The following is a 12,950-nucleotide window of genomic DNA, read 5'->3' on the forward strand; positions in this document are numbered from 1 at the left end:
CTCCCCTTTCCCACAGGACGAGTCCGAACGGCAGCTGCGTGTGATGGAGACACAGACGAGGGAAGCTCTGCAGTCCATATTACCAGAGCTCAGCACCGCCTCGAAGCAGGTAGGGCATGGGGGCTCCACCCACCACACAGACTCTCAGCCTTCACAAGCAGCTTCACCGGCCCCACCTTTCTTTCCATTGCAGAATTACTCTGAGTGGCTGCAGGAGCTGAGAGAAAAAAGCTCCAAGCTGCGGACACAACTGCCGGCTCCCACGGAGTCTACCTCGGTGAGCAGGGCAGGAACCCAGAACTGCCTCGCTGCCCCCAAGGAGAAACCTGGTGAGATTATCTAGCAGGCTAACCAGCCAGCCCTGTGCTTCCTCTGCCAGGACCTGGCCTCCAGGCTGCAAGCTGCAGAAAACGCCCAGAGCACCCTGCAGGCTGAGTGCGAGCAGTACCGCACCATCCTGGCCGAGACGGTGAGTGGGGACCCTGGTGCCGAGCCTGCAGCTGAAGCAGGGATGCTGGGCAACGTGGGCCCGTCCCCTCCTTCCTGGGCCTGCTGCTTTAACTGAATGATGAGTGGGCCAGAACTGTAGAATTGTGGGAAGGCTTAAGGTCAGTAAAGCCTTGGGGAGGAGAAATTTAACACCCTAGGAAGGAAGTACTGAATGACTGCAGGGCAGAACCTCATCCTGGATCCCAAGAGTGAGCCCTCCTGACCTCTGTCAGTCAGTGCATCTCATTGTGTGGCCAAGCCCTGGTGATTAGGAGGGCTTTGTTCAGGTGGCAGACCTAGTGTAGCCCTGAGGTCTGCTGGCACCCAGCCCATGGCACACGCACCCAAGACTTGGGCCACCTTTGCTCTCACCTGAGTGTCCCTAGGGTCCCCACTACAGGGGCCTCGTATGTGAGGAGTGCGGCATTTCCCTCTGCAGGAGGGCATGCTCAAGCACCTGCAGAAGAGCGTGGAGGAGGAAGAGCAAGTGTGGAAGAGCAGAGTCAGTGTTGCTGAGGAGGAGCTGCAAAAGGTACTGCCACCTCCCAGCACCTGGGCCATCCCTCTCATGCCCCTCAGTTCTGGCCAGGTCTAGCAGCATGTCCCATGGGGCACAGGGGCACATTTTCCTCCTTCTCCTAACAGCTACAACATAACCCAGTAAGATGGGTCCACACCCTGGCATCAGGTGACACTGGCAGCCCCAGGGGTAGGGGCTAATGGGGACACTCATCTGCACGATGACATCTGAGCTCTGCATGGCCCGTCTTGTGCTGCCCAGAGCCCCATAGAACACTGTGAGGCTGGGATGACCGGCTCAGTTTGACAGTTGATGTGCCTGGGGAAGGAGGCTGTTGTCCTACTTGCCAAGGTCCCCAATCTCTGAGAGGAGACACAGCACCCCTCTGGGGTTGGGGCGGAGACACTGCAGCCTTCTTGGTCTGGAGACTCCTGGTCTCCCTCTAAGAGGAGATGCAGCAGCCATCTGGGTTCTCAAGGGTCTCCCTTGTTTCCAGTCTCACATCACGGTGAAGCACCTTGAAGAGGTGGTAGAGCGGCTGAGAGGAGAGCTGGAGAGTTCTGATCAGGTGTGTGCAGGGCCCTGCCTGGTGTGACTTCCCATCTTTTGAGCCCCTGGACAAGACTCATGTCCAGATGAAAATAATCCTCACCCCTTGGACAAGCATGCTCCTTATGCTTCTCTTAAAAACCGGTTAGTTACCAAACTTGGTCACTCTATCAAACCTGTTCTTTTCACTGAGGTCTTCCTGACCTAAGTGTGGCCGAGACACATGGGACCCTCAGAACCACCCAGGTTTGGCTAGCTAAGGCGAGCCCTGTGCAGTACATACATGGCAGAGGGGATCAGATCCCACCCTGACACCTCTGCAGCAGGTGGCCCTGCAGATGTTTTGAGATAAATCTAAGAGCTAAGACAGGACCCATCTGCTGCAAGTGCAGTCAGAGCTGCCTGGCAATGCCATTCCAGGCCCCATCTGCATTCTGTGTTGGCTCCATGCAGTCAGCTGTTGACTCCAGTCTGAAGTGGCCAGTGGGCTAGGCTAGACATGATCTAGTCACCTGTTCCCTGGGGTTGGCACTCCCACTGGTGGTACAGACATCAGACATGTTGCTGTGTACCTGTGCACGTGTGGATGCATGCACACTTGTGTGATTGGATGTGTCACAGCTGCGAGAACACACTGCACACTTGGAGGCAGAGCTGGAAAAGCACATGGCAGCGGCCAGCGCGGAGTGCCAGAGCTACTCCACAGAGGTGGCGGGGGTGAGTGTGCCCACCCAGCAGATCCTCAGAGAGAGGGGCTTACACCAGAGGGTGGTACAGGACACTACTGGCCCAGTGACAGCACTCTGGGGAATAGTTTAGATCAATAGTACGTTCTTCCTGTTAGAGCAGAAGGCACACCCCTGAAGCCCTTGGGCTTGACTTCATCCCCAAGGTGGGCCTCCAGGAGGACACAGCCTCAACCCCCCATGCCCTACTCCCCTATGCCCTGCTCCTCAGCGGTGCCCTTGACCACCACATGCTCCTTGATGATGGGGAGGCACCTCACTGTGTGCTGGCTCCTAGTAACTGGCCACCTCTGTGCTCTTCCCTCTCACACCATGTCTGTTTTCTCTCTTAAGTTGAGAAAGCTTTTATTAGAATCCCAATCTCAGCTGGACACAGCCAAGAGTGAAGCCCAGAAGCAAAGCGACGAGCTTGCCCTGGTAAGTACCTTTGTTGTCCCCTGAGGAACAGTGACAGGTGTGCAGTGACTGCACATAGGCATTTGTGCATGTCTTGTGTGTACCAGGCAAGGCATCTCAGCACAGTGGGCATGTGTCCATGTGCCAGGGGACTCACTACCTGTTTCCCAGGCACTTGGAGCTGGTTAGTCGCTGCCAGCACCAGGTAGTCACACTTGCTTTCCTCTCTGTCCCCCATAATGTGGTCCTCTCAGCCAATGTGGGTGACTGGGAATAAGGGCTTCCAATGAGGGCTTCTTAGGTGGGGGCTGTGGCCCACATCCTGTGATACACTCTGGTCTTAGGCTGTTCTCACTGGAGCCATGCCTTAGCCTGGTTTGGTCACACATTAGAATGGCCAGCCCTGCTTTGAACACCCTCCCACATGCCAGAAGGCACTTGCTATGCCATGAGCCCTTCTGAGGGGCTATATCTGGCTCAGTTCCCAGCTCCGGGAGAGCTGAGCTCGTTGTCAGAATGGGTGGCGGCGGGCAGGCAATAGAATGCAAGACAGGGCTGTCTGTTCTTTTGTCTTGAAGAGGCCTTTAAAAATCAGGTCACTTTCTGCATGTGTAGAAACTGTTAGATTTCCAAATCTCACCCTGCACCTTTCTGGTGTTTTGAGAGGATTCCATCACTTGTGGGCCTGGGGTTGTGGTCTGGCTGAGAACCACCTGCCAGGGCCATTCTTGGTGTCGGGTCTGGTGACAGGTCCAGCGAGGCACTGGGCGACGCCCCAGAAAGCCTGCATGCTACGTGGTACAGGATGTGTCACCGTCCCCATGCTAGGTCACTGGAATCACCTGAGGGCAGCAGCAGTCACCTGAATGTGGGGCCCTGCACAATGAGGTCGGGGCCCAGAAGCCATGTCCCTGCACAAACCTGCCCTCCCCATTTCAGGTCAGGCAGCAGTTGAGTGAGATGAAGAGCCGTGTAGAGGATGGTGAAGTAGCGGGGTCTCTGGCTGTCCCCTCAAAGGCCCCCCCAGCTGAGCAGGACTCTGCCGAGGTTAGGGCGGTGAGCGGTCCCAGTTGTGTCACTAACCATGTGGGGCCTCCCCCACGCCAAGTCTGCCTGTGGACTTTGCATCCCCTTCACTAATCACAGTGGCTCCGTGGGGACAGCCTTTCCAAGCCTGACATTTGCAGGGGGTGGACCTTTGTTCCAGGGATGTGGCTTTTGGGAGGGGGACCCAGTAGGCACACACTTGCAGGCCAGCCCAGCCATTGTGGAGACTTGCTTGGTGCCTTGTCAGGGTGCCTGAGGTCAGCATCTCCTCCAGCCATTCCAGTCCCCACACCGAGGATGAGGTCTCAGGTCTGGGCCTGCCTGAGTGTGGAGGGCTCCGAGAGGGCCCTTCTGGCAGGCTTTCAGTCCATCTGTGATCCCCACGCAGCTCAAAACGCAGCTGGAGAGGACAGAGGCCGTCCTGCAGGGCGAGCAGGCACAGCGTCAACAGCTTGTGGCTGAGTTTGAGGAGGTGAGGACCTGCTTGTGATTTTGTCCTTTCAGTTGTGGGGTGAATGGGGCATGTTAGGAGGACAGACCGTGGCAGGCCAAACTGTGGAAGTCCTGTCCTTCCAGTGAAGTGTGGGGAGGGCTTCTCTGCTGACTCTGCTCCTCTCTCCCCTCTGACAAGGCTCAGAAGGCTGCATGCTGCTTACAAGAAGAGCTGGACAAACTCCGCACCACCACTGCCCAGGGGGCTTCAGAAGTGCAGGAGGTCATGCAGTTGAAGGTGGGGGTGGGAACACCCCGAGGCGGGACCTAATGTGGGAGTCAGACAGCCGGCCCTGGCATCAAGGGGTCCTGTGCTGGAGTGGGGAGGAGCTAGCCTAGAGACTTCTCCAGTCCTAGCCCGTAATTGTGGGTGCAGAGGATGTGGGGGTGCTAAGCCTGGGAGGAGACATGGCTAGACAAAGGTTCTTCAGGAGTTCTCACCACACTTGATGTACTCAGTGTCCACACACATCTGATGGCTCCTGCGCTGGACATCATGAAAGGTCATCATAGAACCTTCTACAGCTAGGCTGGTAGATGACCAAGACCCACCTTTGTCCCCTTCCCATCCTTCTGGCCACAGGAAAGACTAGACAAAGAGAAGAAGCTGACAAGTGACCTAGGCCGTGCAGCTACCAAGCTGCAGGAGCTTTTGAAGATTACCCAGGAGCAGCTGGCCTCGGAGAGGGAGCGAGTAAAGACACTGCAGGAGCAGCTGGACCAGGTGTGTGCAGCCCAGAGCCCTGCCCAGGCGCTAAGACCACATCACCTGCAAAAGGGAACCACTACACGCTCACCCCTGCCAGGTGTAGTGGGCATCAGACCCGCGGAGATACTCCAGTGCCCCATGGTGCCCTCTTCACATGGTGGGAGGTGGGCTGCTGACACTTCACCACCACCACCTCCCTTCGGCTGGGGGACCACAGCTTCCACAGAACACTTCTCCAGAATCTCCAATCCCTCAGTCAGACCCACTGTAGTGAGCCTGAAGAGACTGCAGTAGTTTGTGGGTATTGATCCAGGTTAGGGCCCCCCTTGGTATGCAGTGAGTAGGGTCACAGCCTGGCCTAGCCTCAGCCTCACTCTCCCCTTCTGTTGCAGGCGGACAGTAGCAGCTCAAAGGAGGGTACTTCAGTCTGAGTGTCCTGGAAAAAGTTGTTACTGTTCAACTTACCAAAATGCCTTACACATTCCTTACAAAGAGAAACCCAACCAACACAGCGTTATCCAGGCCCAACTTCCAGTAACTCCAAGAGAAGCCATTCGAGGCGAGAGTCTCTAAGAACCACAGAAAGAAATCTTCCAGATCCCCAGTTTATTAAAGAACATTTGATAAACACTATTGCCCAGACCAGCCCTAGACCACCACTGAGCTGATGCCAAAGCCCAGAATCCACATTTTGGAAGAGAAGCTGTGGTGTGCCGGGAGGCCGGGCTGGGCTGTGTGTGTGTCTGTCAGTGCAGTGCAGTGTGTGCGTGCGTGCGTGCATGCGTGCAGTGGGGGTCCAGGGGCAGCTCTCAGAAGCCCTATCAAAGACTGGAGGGGCTCGGCCCAGCCACCCCCACCCTGGAAGAAGTTGCCAACGAGGAGCGTGACCTGGATGTTAATGCCATTAAAGCCCATATTGTTGCCAGCACTGATCTTGTCTCATGTGGGGCTCCCCTACAAGCCTGAGGAATTAGGAGGGGGGTGGCCTCATACAGAAGAGAAAGGACTAAGGATCAGCAGCCCTTGGCTTGACTTGGAATCACTGCTTCCTGACCTGCCGCTGCCCCTTCCAGGCCTGCCCTCCTCCTGCAGAGGTGCTGCTCAACAGTGTGCTCCAGGTGGTGAACTCAAGAGTGTGTCCTGGCTGGGAGGGGATAAGCATCCATGGGAAGGGAGGAGGGGGCAGCTGAGGGCCAATGCAGTCAAGCCAGTTGGAAGCAAGTTTCTCAAAGTGTGCTAAGAGGACCAAGATGGCCTGTGTATCAGCATGAGAAACCTGGAGCTTTGCAGAAGGGGGATGAGGTATAGGAGGGTTAAACAAATTCAGGGATGGGACAGTTCTAGAAGCAAGTGCTGTCTCCTCATAGACTTGACTGAGCTTGGCTGGGAGATCAAACGAGATGGCATTTAGCTAGGTGTCCTTGGGAAGAGACAGCTACAAACCAAAATGTTTAGGTTTTGTTTAGGTTTCACTCAAACAAAACTAGTAGTTTTATGTAATGTATCCCGTGAAATACGGCAGCCACGTTGACACAGCCCTGGCCACCACAGCCCTTAGTCTGTCGTCCTCTCTGAACCTGCACAGACCTTAGGCAGTGAGAGGTGACTGCCATGAAATGCAAACCTGTCCAGTACTATACTGTGGCACACTCCAGCTACTTGCTGGCTTGCCATATGCAGATGCAGGGTCATTGAATTGCAAGACCCAGACCCAGCTTTGTGGAAACATGGCATGCACTGTGACAGGACCCTCAGAGCTTAGCTCTGAGCTGGATCTTAGATGAAGTGAAGGTGAAAGAGGCAGGAAGTGCAGGTGGAGGGAGCTGTGAGTGCAGAGTCGTCTGGAAGACTGTTCATTGGGCTGTGAAGAGCCCTGGAGTCTCTGGTTTAGTGGCCACTGCATTTTCACTTGATCCTGCCAATTCTAGAACTTCCTGGAAGGGGCTGGAGGCCCAGTAAGACAAAGTGACAGGATGCTTGGTTCTTCATGGGAGGGAAACCCCAATTCTATTACTCCTGCCATTCTGCTGAGACCAGTGTCTTCTAGAATAAGAACCTCCTTAACTGAAATTTCTGTATTGTTGTTAGTGTGAATTTTAAATTCTAACCAGTCTCATTTTGCAAAGACCTGTCCCATAGGGTTTTTGGGCTTTATTCTTTATGGGAGCTCTAGTAGTTAAGCTGTACTGCCAATTCTTACCACTTGAGGCATACAGTCTGAATCCACCAGATGCTTTGAGGGAGAAAGGTATCCTCCCATGTTGAAATGCCTCTGATTCACTTCCAACTCAATGGCACATTTTTTATGGGAGAGCAGATAATGAAGTTTTTCTCCTGTGGAGTTGCTAGGTAAGTAGATCCTCACCCTTCCACCTACCAAGAAGAAACAAAACCACTCAGGAAACTGCCACCACCCCATTTAATCAGAGCAATTCTCAGTTGAGTCACTTCTAAGAAGTAGACTTCCCATCTCTTGCCTCAGGGCTGTTGGTGAAGATGGACTTCATCATTTGCTGCTTAAGGCAAAAGAGTAATCACTGATCAAATCCCAGTCAGCGTTCCACAAACTTTATAATGGGCATAATTATCGTTTGTGAGAATGTATGTTTTCTGGATATAGTACACTTGCAGTTTTATTTTTGAGCAACGTCACTTAAGGGTTAACACCCTGATTTGATACCAGAACCACCTGGAGATCCCAACTACAAGAACTCGGCCAGTCATTTTCTTAGCTTCTCCAAGAAAGATGGAGTTTACAGGCAACTCTTAGTATTGTCCTAATTTTCCCAACAAGAGTGGGGTTTCGGGAAGCTTTTCTATGACATCCCTGTATCTGGTCTGGCATCTCCTACATGCACCCCGTGTACATACTATACCAAAGAGGTGGCTGCAGAAGTGTCACACATACACAGCTATGCTTCTACAACTCAACCCCATGCCTGACCGCCTCATGGCCTGCTTTGCAGGATGACCCTGAGCCTCTGACACTTCTCTGGAGATGGAGTCGTGTACTGTCACTACATGCACTGCTCTCCTGTAAGGAAATCAGAATGGGAAGATTAAAAGAATGCTAACAAAGGAGAAAAAAAAGATGCTAACTTTTGTTGATAACCTTTGTTATTCCCCTACAAAATAAAAAAGAAAAATCTGGCATTTAGATAGTAACTTGGAATAAGAAAGACTCCCAGCTTTCTCATTTGACCAGATGGAAGCTTAGTTCAAAAACAACCCAGATTCTGAGGGCTTAACTTCTATTTGGTGGTAAGAAAGATCTTTATCCCCAATTCACACGTGGAATAATTACACCAGAGAGAAGTTAAAAATGCTTCCTTTATTACATAAAGCCAATACTACTACTTCTAAGTTCAACTGTGTATCTCTGATGTTAAGACAATCACATCCAATCCATCACAAATGTTTCCTGGGACTGTCATCTGTCATATGTACTCCAATTCCATGGGCAACTTGCTCTATGAATTGATGAAGTTCTCCCAGGCCCTTAAGTAGTAAACCTGTACTCAACAGTCTTCCAATCCTCCTTGTATCAGAAGCAGCAACATTCTGAAGGAGCCAAAGGTGTTCTACCTTGTCAATATACTACATTATCATTTTCATTAACAAATTATTAACAGAGCCTTAAATTGCATTTTAAGTCAATTAATCATTACATGATATTGCACATTGTCCTGAGGACACACCATGATTTCCAGGATGCACGATCAACCTCCGAACTATTAAGCAAGGAAGCTCACTGTGGTGCAGGAGCTGCACCCTGCACTTTCACTAAGTGCTGGAAATAGTGCTTTGCAAGATCAGCATTGGCTGTAAGTGTACAAAATCTGGAGGCAGTCTCCAGTACCTATCTGGTAGAATGAAAGGCTGAATTAATCTTACTGTAGTTAGTGTATAGTGTTATATGCTGTGCAGAGAATTATTTTCCATTATTCAACTTGGATCAATGAAGAATAATGAATTTGGCCAAAATGACCAATTCTCTAAGCAAAGAAACCAAGTAACTGCTGAGATTAACAAGGATGTAATAAGTCTCTCCATTATGGCCGCCTATGATTTTGTCAACTGCACCATTAAAAATCTTTTAACTATAATCTTTATAAGCCAACTCATCAAAGAAAGGCATTTGGCCAGTAAGAATTTCATTTCAAACCAATAAAACTTTAGACTAATTTAGGGCCATCTGCACATGTGTAGAGAATTTTTCATTTACTCTAGAAGATAGCTCCCCTTTCGTGAGACCCTGGCCTAAATAGATTTGCTTTACTTATATAGAAAGAAAACATTAAACATGGAAGCTTTTGGTTTGTGGCACTGAATAATAATCTACACAGGACATCCTTCAAAAGCTACAATTAAAGATCCACCTAGCTTCTCAGCAATGCAAGCTCGATTGAGGTCTTCCGGCCCATTTGCTTGGCATTCATGTTTTATGCCTAGGAAGGAAAAACAACTCTATTTAGAGTTATAAGAGCAGCTTATCTGTTTTTTTTCTAAGATATAAGAAATGCTGTTTTTTAAACTAAGACATTTACAAATACTAGAATACTACACAATAATGAGAAAGACATATAGCTTCATGCATCAAAATAGAAAGCAGCTATACATCCAAGTGTACATTCTGTATTATTCCATATATAGTTTCACAGAACCAGCCAAAGCCAGGTTATGCTGTCAGAAACTGGATCCTGGTTATCCTCATATGAAGGAGCAGAGGAAGCATTCTGAGGTTTTTGTCATTAATTCAAGAAACAACCTATGTTCAGTTTGTGAAGTCTGCAACACAGTAATTTACACTAATTCAATACAAATGATAGCTGGGTTTTTAAAAAAGAAAACTGAAATGAGTTAGCTATTTTGAATAGCCACTTTAGTCTACAACTAAAGAAAATATATACAAATTGCGTTGCTTTTGCTTTGCAAAACTGCTTCCTTGAGGGAGAATTGCACTATACATTTTTTTAAATGTATCATACTGATAATTATGTGCAAAGTGTCCCAACTGCTTTCTCAGAAACACTGTCAACACATGGCACAATAAGATCAATTATGGAACTGTATAAAGCAGTTTCTCTCTTAACATAACTGCACTGTTTTGAATTATTCATAATTTTAAGATTATTTCTGAAGCTACTGAAATCCTAACAGGCAGTTTATAGTTAAGTTAGGACTATTGATCTGAGAAAACAATTTTTTAATCCCTAAATCTGGGAACTGTGGTAAATAGCTTTTGTACTCTCAACCCTGAGACCAGTGGTTCAAATCCACCAGGTGCCCCATGGGAGAAAGATGGGCAATCCCCTCCCCTGAAATTCACAGGCTGAGTTGCTTCCTGCTCAACAATACAAAACAACAAATCAAGTTTAATATAGTATTTCCTTTCCCACAGGGTAATACAGAATAAAGACTATAAAAAAAAATCCATTCCACATTGCTTCCATTTGCATTCTGGAAGTGTTGAAACTTATCAGTCACTGTAAAACATAAATTAACAGGCTGTTAGGCAAGCTCCTGGAGGACATCTCAGCATAAACCCAAATGCACAGGGAACTGACAAGGAACTGAACAAGCAGCTGCAGGCTCGGGAAGGGAAATAATTGCTTTCCTGACTAAGTAAAACAAGCTAGGGCAAACCTGTTAAATGGGTAAATAAGCATATAAAAGTCAGTCACAGTAAATCAAACAAAGACCCCACACAGGGGCCCACTCTTGTGAGGGTGGCTTCGCTGTCGGAGAAAGCCATGGAAGGAGGTGTTGGGGAGCCTCGTTAGACCAAGCTCACACAGGATCCAAGTCAGGATTCTTGTTCTTGGCTGAGAGAACCAAGTCGGCTGAGATTAAGAGATGTGCCAAGTCACACAGCTGTTAGAAGGTAAGCTGAGCCCTCAGTGCGGGTCATTGAGCACCTGCCCCATGCTCCTCCTGCCATACCAATATTTCTGCCAGGCCACAGGGAGGAGGTATGGCCAGACCTCCTCATCAGGATACTGTCTGCGGCAGTGAAATGTAAGCAGCCAACTCAAGGACTGAGTGTACCTTTCTTTCTCTGGACACAGATAGGACAATTACCTAAAGTCATAATATAACTGAAAAATAAAGTATAGACTATTCAGCTTTCCCACTTAAGAACATTCTCTCAGCAATTTTATTAAATCAACTATGTTCAAATATAACAGCAAATTTACTAGGTTACAACCAACACTAACCATTTAATCTCTTCCTACTATGTAGAAAACCTGGCAATATTTCCAAATAGTTAAAAACCAGCCTGAGCACAGACATTCAATGTGTGCCCAGAATTAACACAGGCAGTTCAGAGCCAGGAGTGGCCAGTCCAGGTTAACGTTGGGACAAACTGCAACTTCAGTGAACACAGAGAAATACTGTATAATTTCTACAATAAAACAAGATACAGATGGTTTTGGTTTCCAGCAAAAATAGAAGTTATATTTACACTATAGTGTAGTCTACTGAATATGTAATACTTTTACAAAAAAAGTATGAAGTGTTTGGAAAATTATCAAAATATGAGACACACAAAGAAAGAACAGGCTGCTGGGTATGCCTGTACCATGCAAACGACACACTAAAATCTTGTTTTCTTTTTTAAAAGAAGTGATACTTCTTTGTATCCAAGCCTACCCAAAGAAGACAATGTGCAGCTTTAAAAAGCTGTCATCCCAATTCCAGGAACCTCCCACAACTCTATGTGGAAGTCAGCTGATATCGTACCTTGGAATTTCTTTTTGATTGCATCCTTGGAGCTTGCATAGATCATTTTACTTTTCAGAGGTGCTAGTTCTGGTGCCCTAGATACAGAGATGTCAGAAAGGTAAAAGTGGTTAAATAGGGTACAATTAAAATGTGAGTAAGCATCTGTATGAGTTAGGGGAGGGCCTCTGTCTCCCCCAGGGGTAGACAGCTTCTACCACTCTACCTACTCGCTTCTGTTTCCTACCTCCTTAGAGGATTGCACAGCTGGTCCACACTGGACTGGTAAAAGAAAAGTTGGCTCTGGTGATGATCTACAAAAATTGCAGCTAAGAAAGCCTCACAGAACAGTAGTATTCCACACTCTAACACAACGCACTAGCATCAGGTTTTAGAATAACTGTTCACAGATAGGCCTACACAGATTCTCTCAGGTTGACTAAGATGGTGGTGGGGAGCTGAAATCAATGATTCAAAGAACCAACATAAGGTTAACTATGTAGTAATTATAGTAATCAGTATACTATTATTTTTCTTAAAAAAAAGAAAAGAAACCCAACACCTTTTCCCAATTTATTAATGAAACTTGGGTTCAGACTATTAACCATATCTAAACAAAGTTTTTTAGGATCTATTTTCCTAGTTGGAAAATGTTTCTAAATACAGAAAGTATAGAAAATATTCTGTAAAAAAGTCAAGTAAATGCCACCCAGAACTAAAAAATGCTAATATTTCAGTATGTCTTTAGGTAATTTTCTAAAAAAGAATATACCACAAATAAAATAACAATCTTTTACCATTCCCCAGACCCTTCATTTGTATCTATTTCAATAATGAAATATGTCCAGTAATCAAAACAGCAGTCAACTTCAACTATTCTAAGAAAAAATTTAATCTACACCTACAATCTCATGACTATAAAAACAACTTTCATATCATTTTTTCAAGCTAAGCAGCAATTCAGCAATTGTGCTGTCAATCTTGCATCTACAGAATCTGCAGTGTCCACTTTCCATAAATAAATATTGGGGGAAAAACCCAATTATTAACAATGGACAGAAAAACCATCAATCTCCTCAGGACTGTTTATCTTTGAAAGTCATCTTGCTCAATATAGCATTAAACCTCTAAGAGAAAATGAGGTACTGCTAAGTACTCTTAAGTATTTAACGATTCCATGTTGTTGTTGTTGCTGTTGTTGTTATGTGCCGATGAGTCATTTGCGACTCATAGCGATCCTATGTACAACAGCCCTAAACTCTGCTCTGTCCTGTGCCAA

General features: G+C 47.6%; 2 protein-coding genes across 2 annotated transcripts in view; one reads left to right on the top strand and one right to left on the bottom strand.

The window, feature by feature from the left end:
• RRBP1 (ribosome binding protein 1) overlaps positions 1–5,379 on the top strand; it is a 46,382-nt gene extending 41,003 nt beyond the window's left edge. The window contains exons 14-25 of the mRNA XM_006902080.1: positions 17–109; positions 194–277; positions 380–469; positions 929–1,021; positions 1,506–1,577; positions 2,180–2,275; positions 2,638–2,721; positions 3,640–3,747; positions 4,136–4,219; positions 4,379–4,477; positions 4,823–4,963; positions 5,341–5,379. Of these exons, the coding sequence (XP_006902142.1) occupies positions 17–109; positions 194–277; positions 380–469; positions 929–1,021; positions 1,506–1,577; positions 2,180–2,275; positions 2,638–2,721; positions 3,640–3,747; positions 4,136–4,219; positions 4,379–4,477; positions 4,823–4,963; positions 5,341–5,379 (1,083 nt within the window). The remainder of the gene's footprint in view (positions 1–16; positions 110–193; positions 278–379; positions 470–928; positions 1,022–1,505; positions 1,578–2,179; positions 2,276–2,637; positions 2,722–3,639; positions 3,748–4,135; positions 4,220–4,378; positions 4,478–4,822; positions 4,964–5,340) is intronic.
• Positions 5,380–9,116: 3,737 nt separating this feature from the next.
• Positions 9,117–12,950, bottom strand: part of DSTN (destrin (actin depolymerizing factor)) — an 8,958-nt gene continuing 5,124 nt past the window's right edge. The window contains exons 2-3 of the mRNA XM_006902081.1: positions 11,693–11,769; positions 9,117–9,396 (exon numbers count right to left, since the gene is read on the bottom strand). Coding sequence (XP_006902143.1) covers positions 9,287–9,396; positions 11,693–11,769 — 187 coding nt within the window. The 3' untranslated portion in view covers positions 9,117–9,286. The remainder of the gene's footprint in view (positions 9,397–11,692; positions 11,770–12,950) is intronic.

Source organism: Elephantulus edwardii, unplaced genomic scaffold, assembly GCF_000299155.1.
Source record: "Elephantulus edwardii isolate Elephantulus edwardi_28Jun2011 unplaced genomic scaffold, EleEdw1.0 scaffold00366, whole genome shotgun sequence".
Classification (NCBI taxonomy): Eukaryota; Metazoa; Chordata; class Mammalia; order Macroscelidea; family Macroscelididae; genus Elephantulus; species Elephantulus edwardii.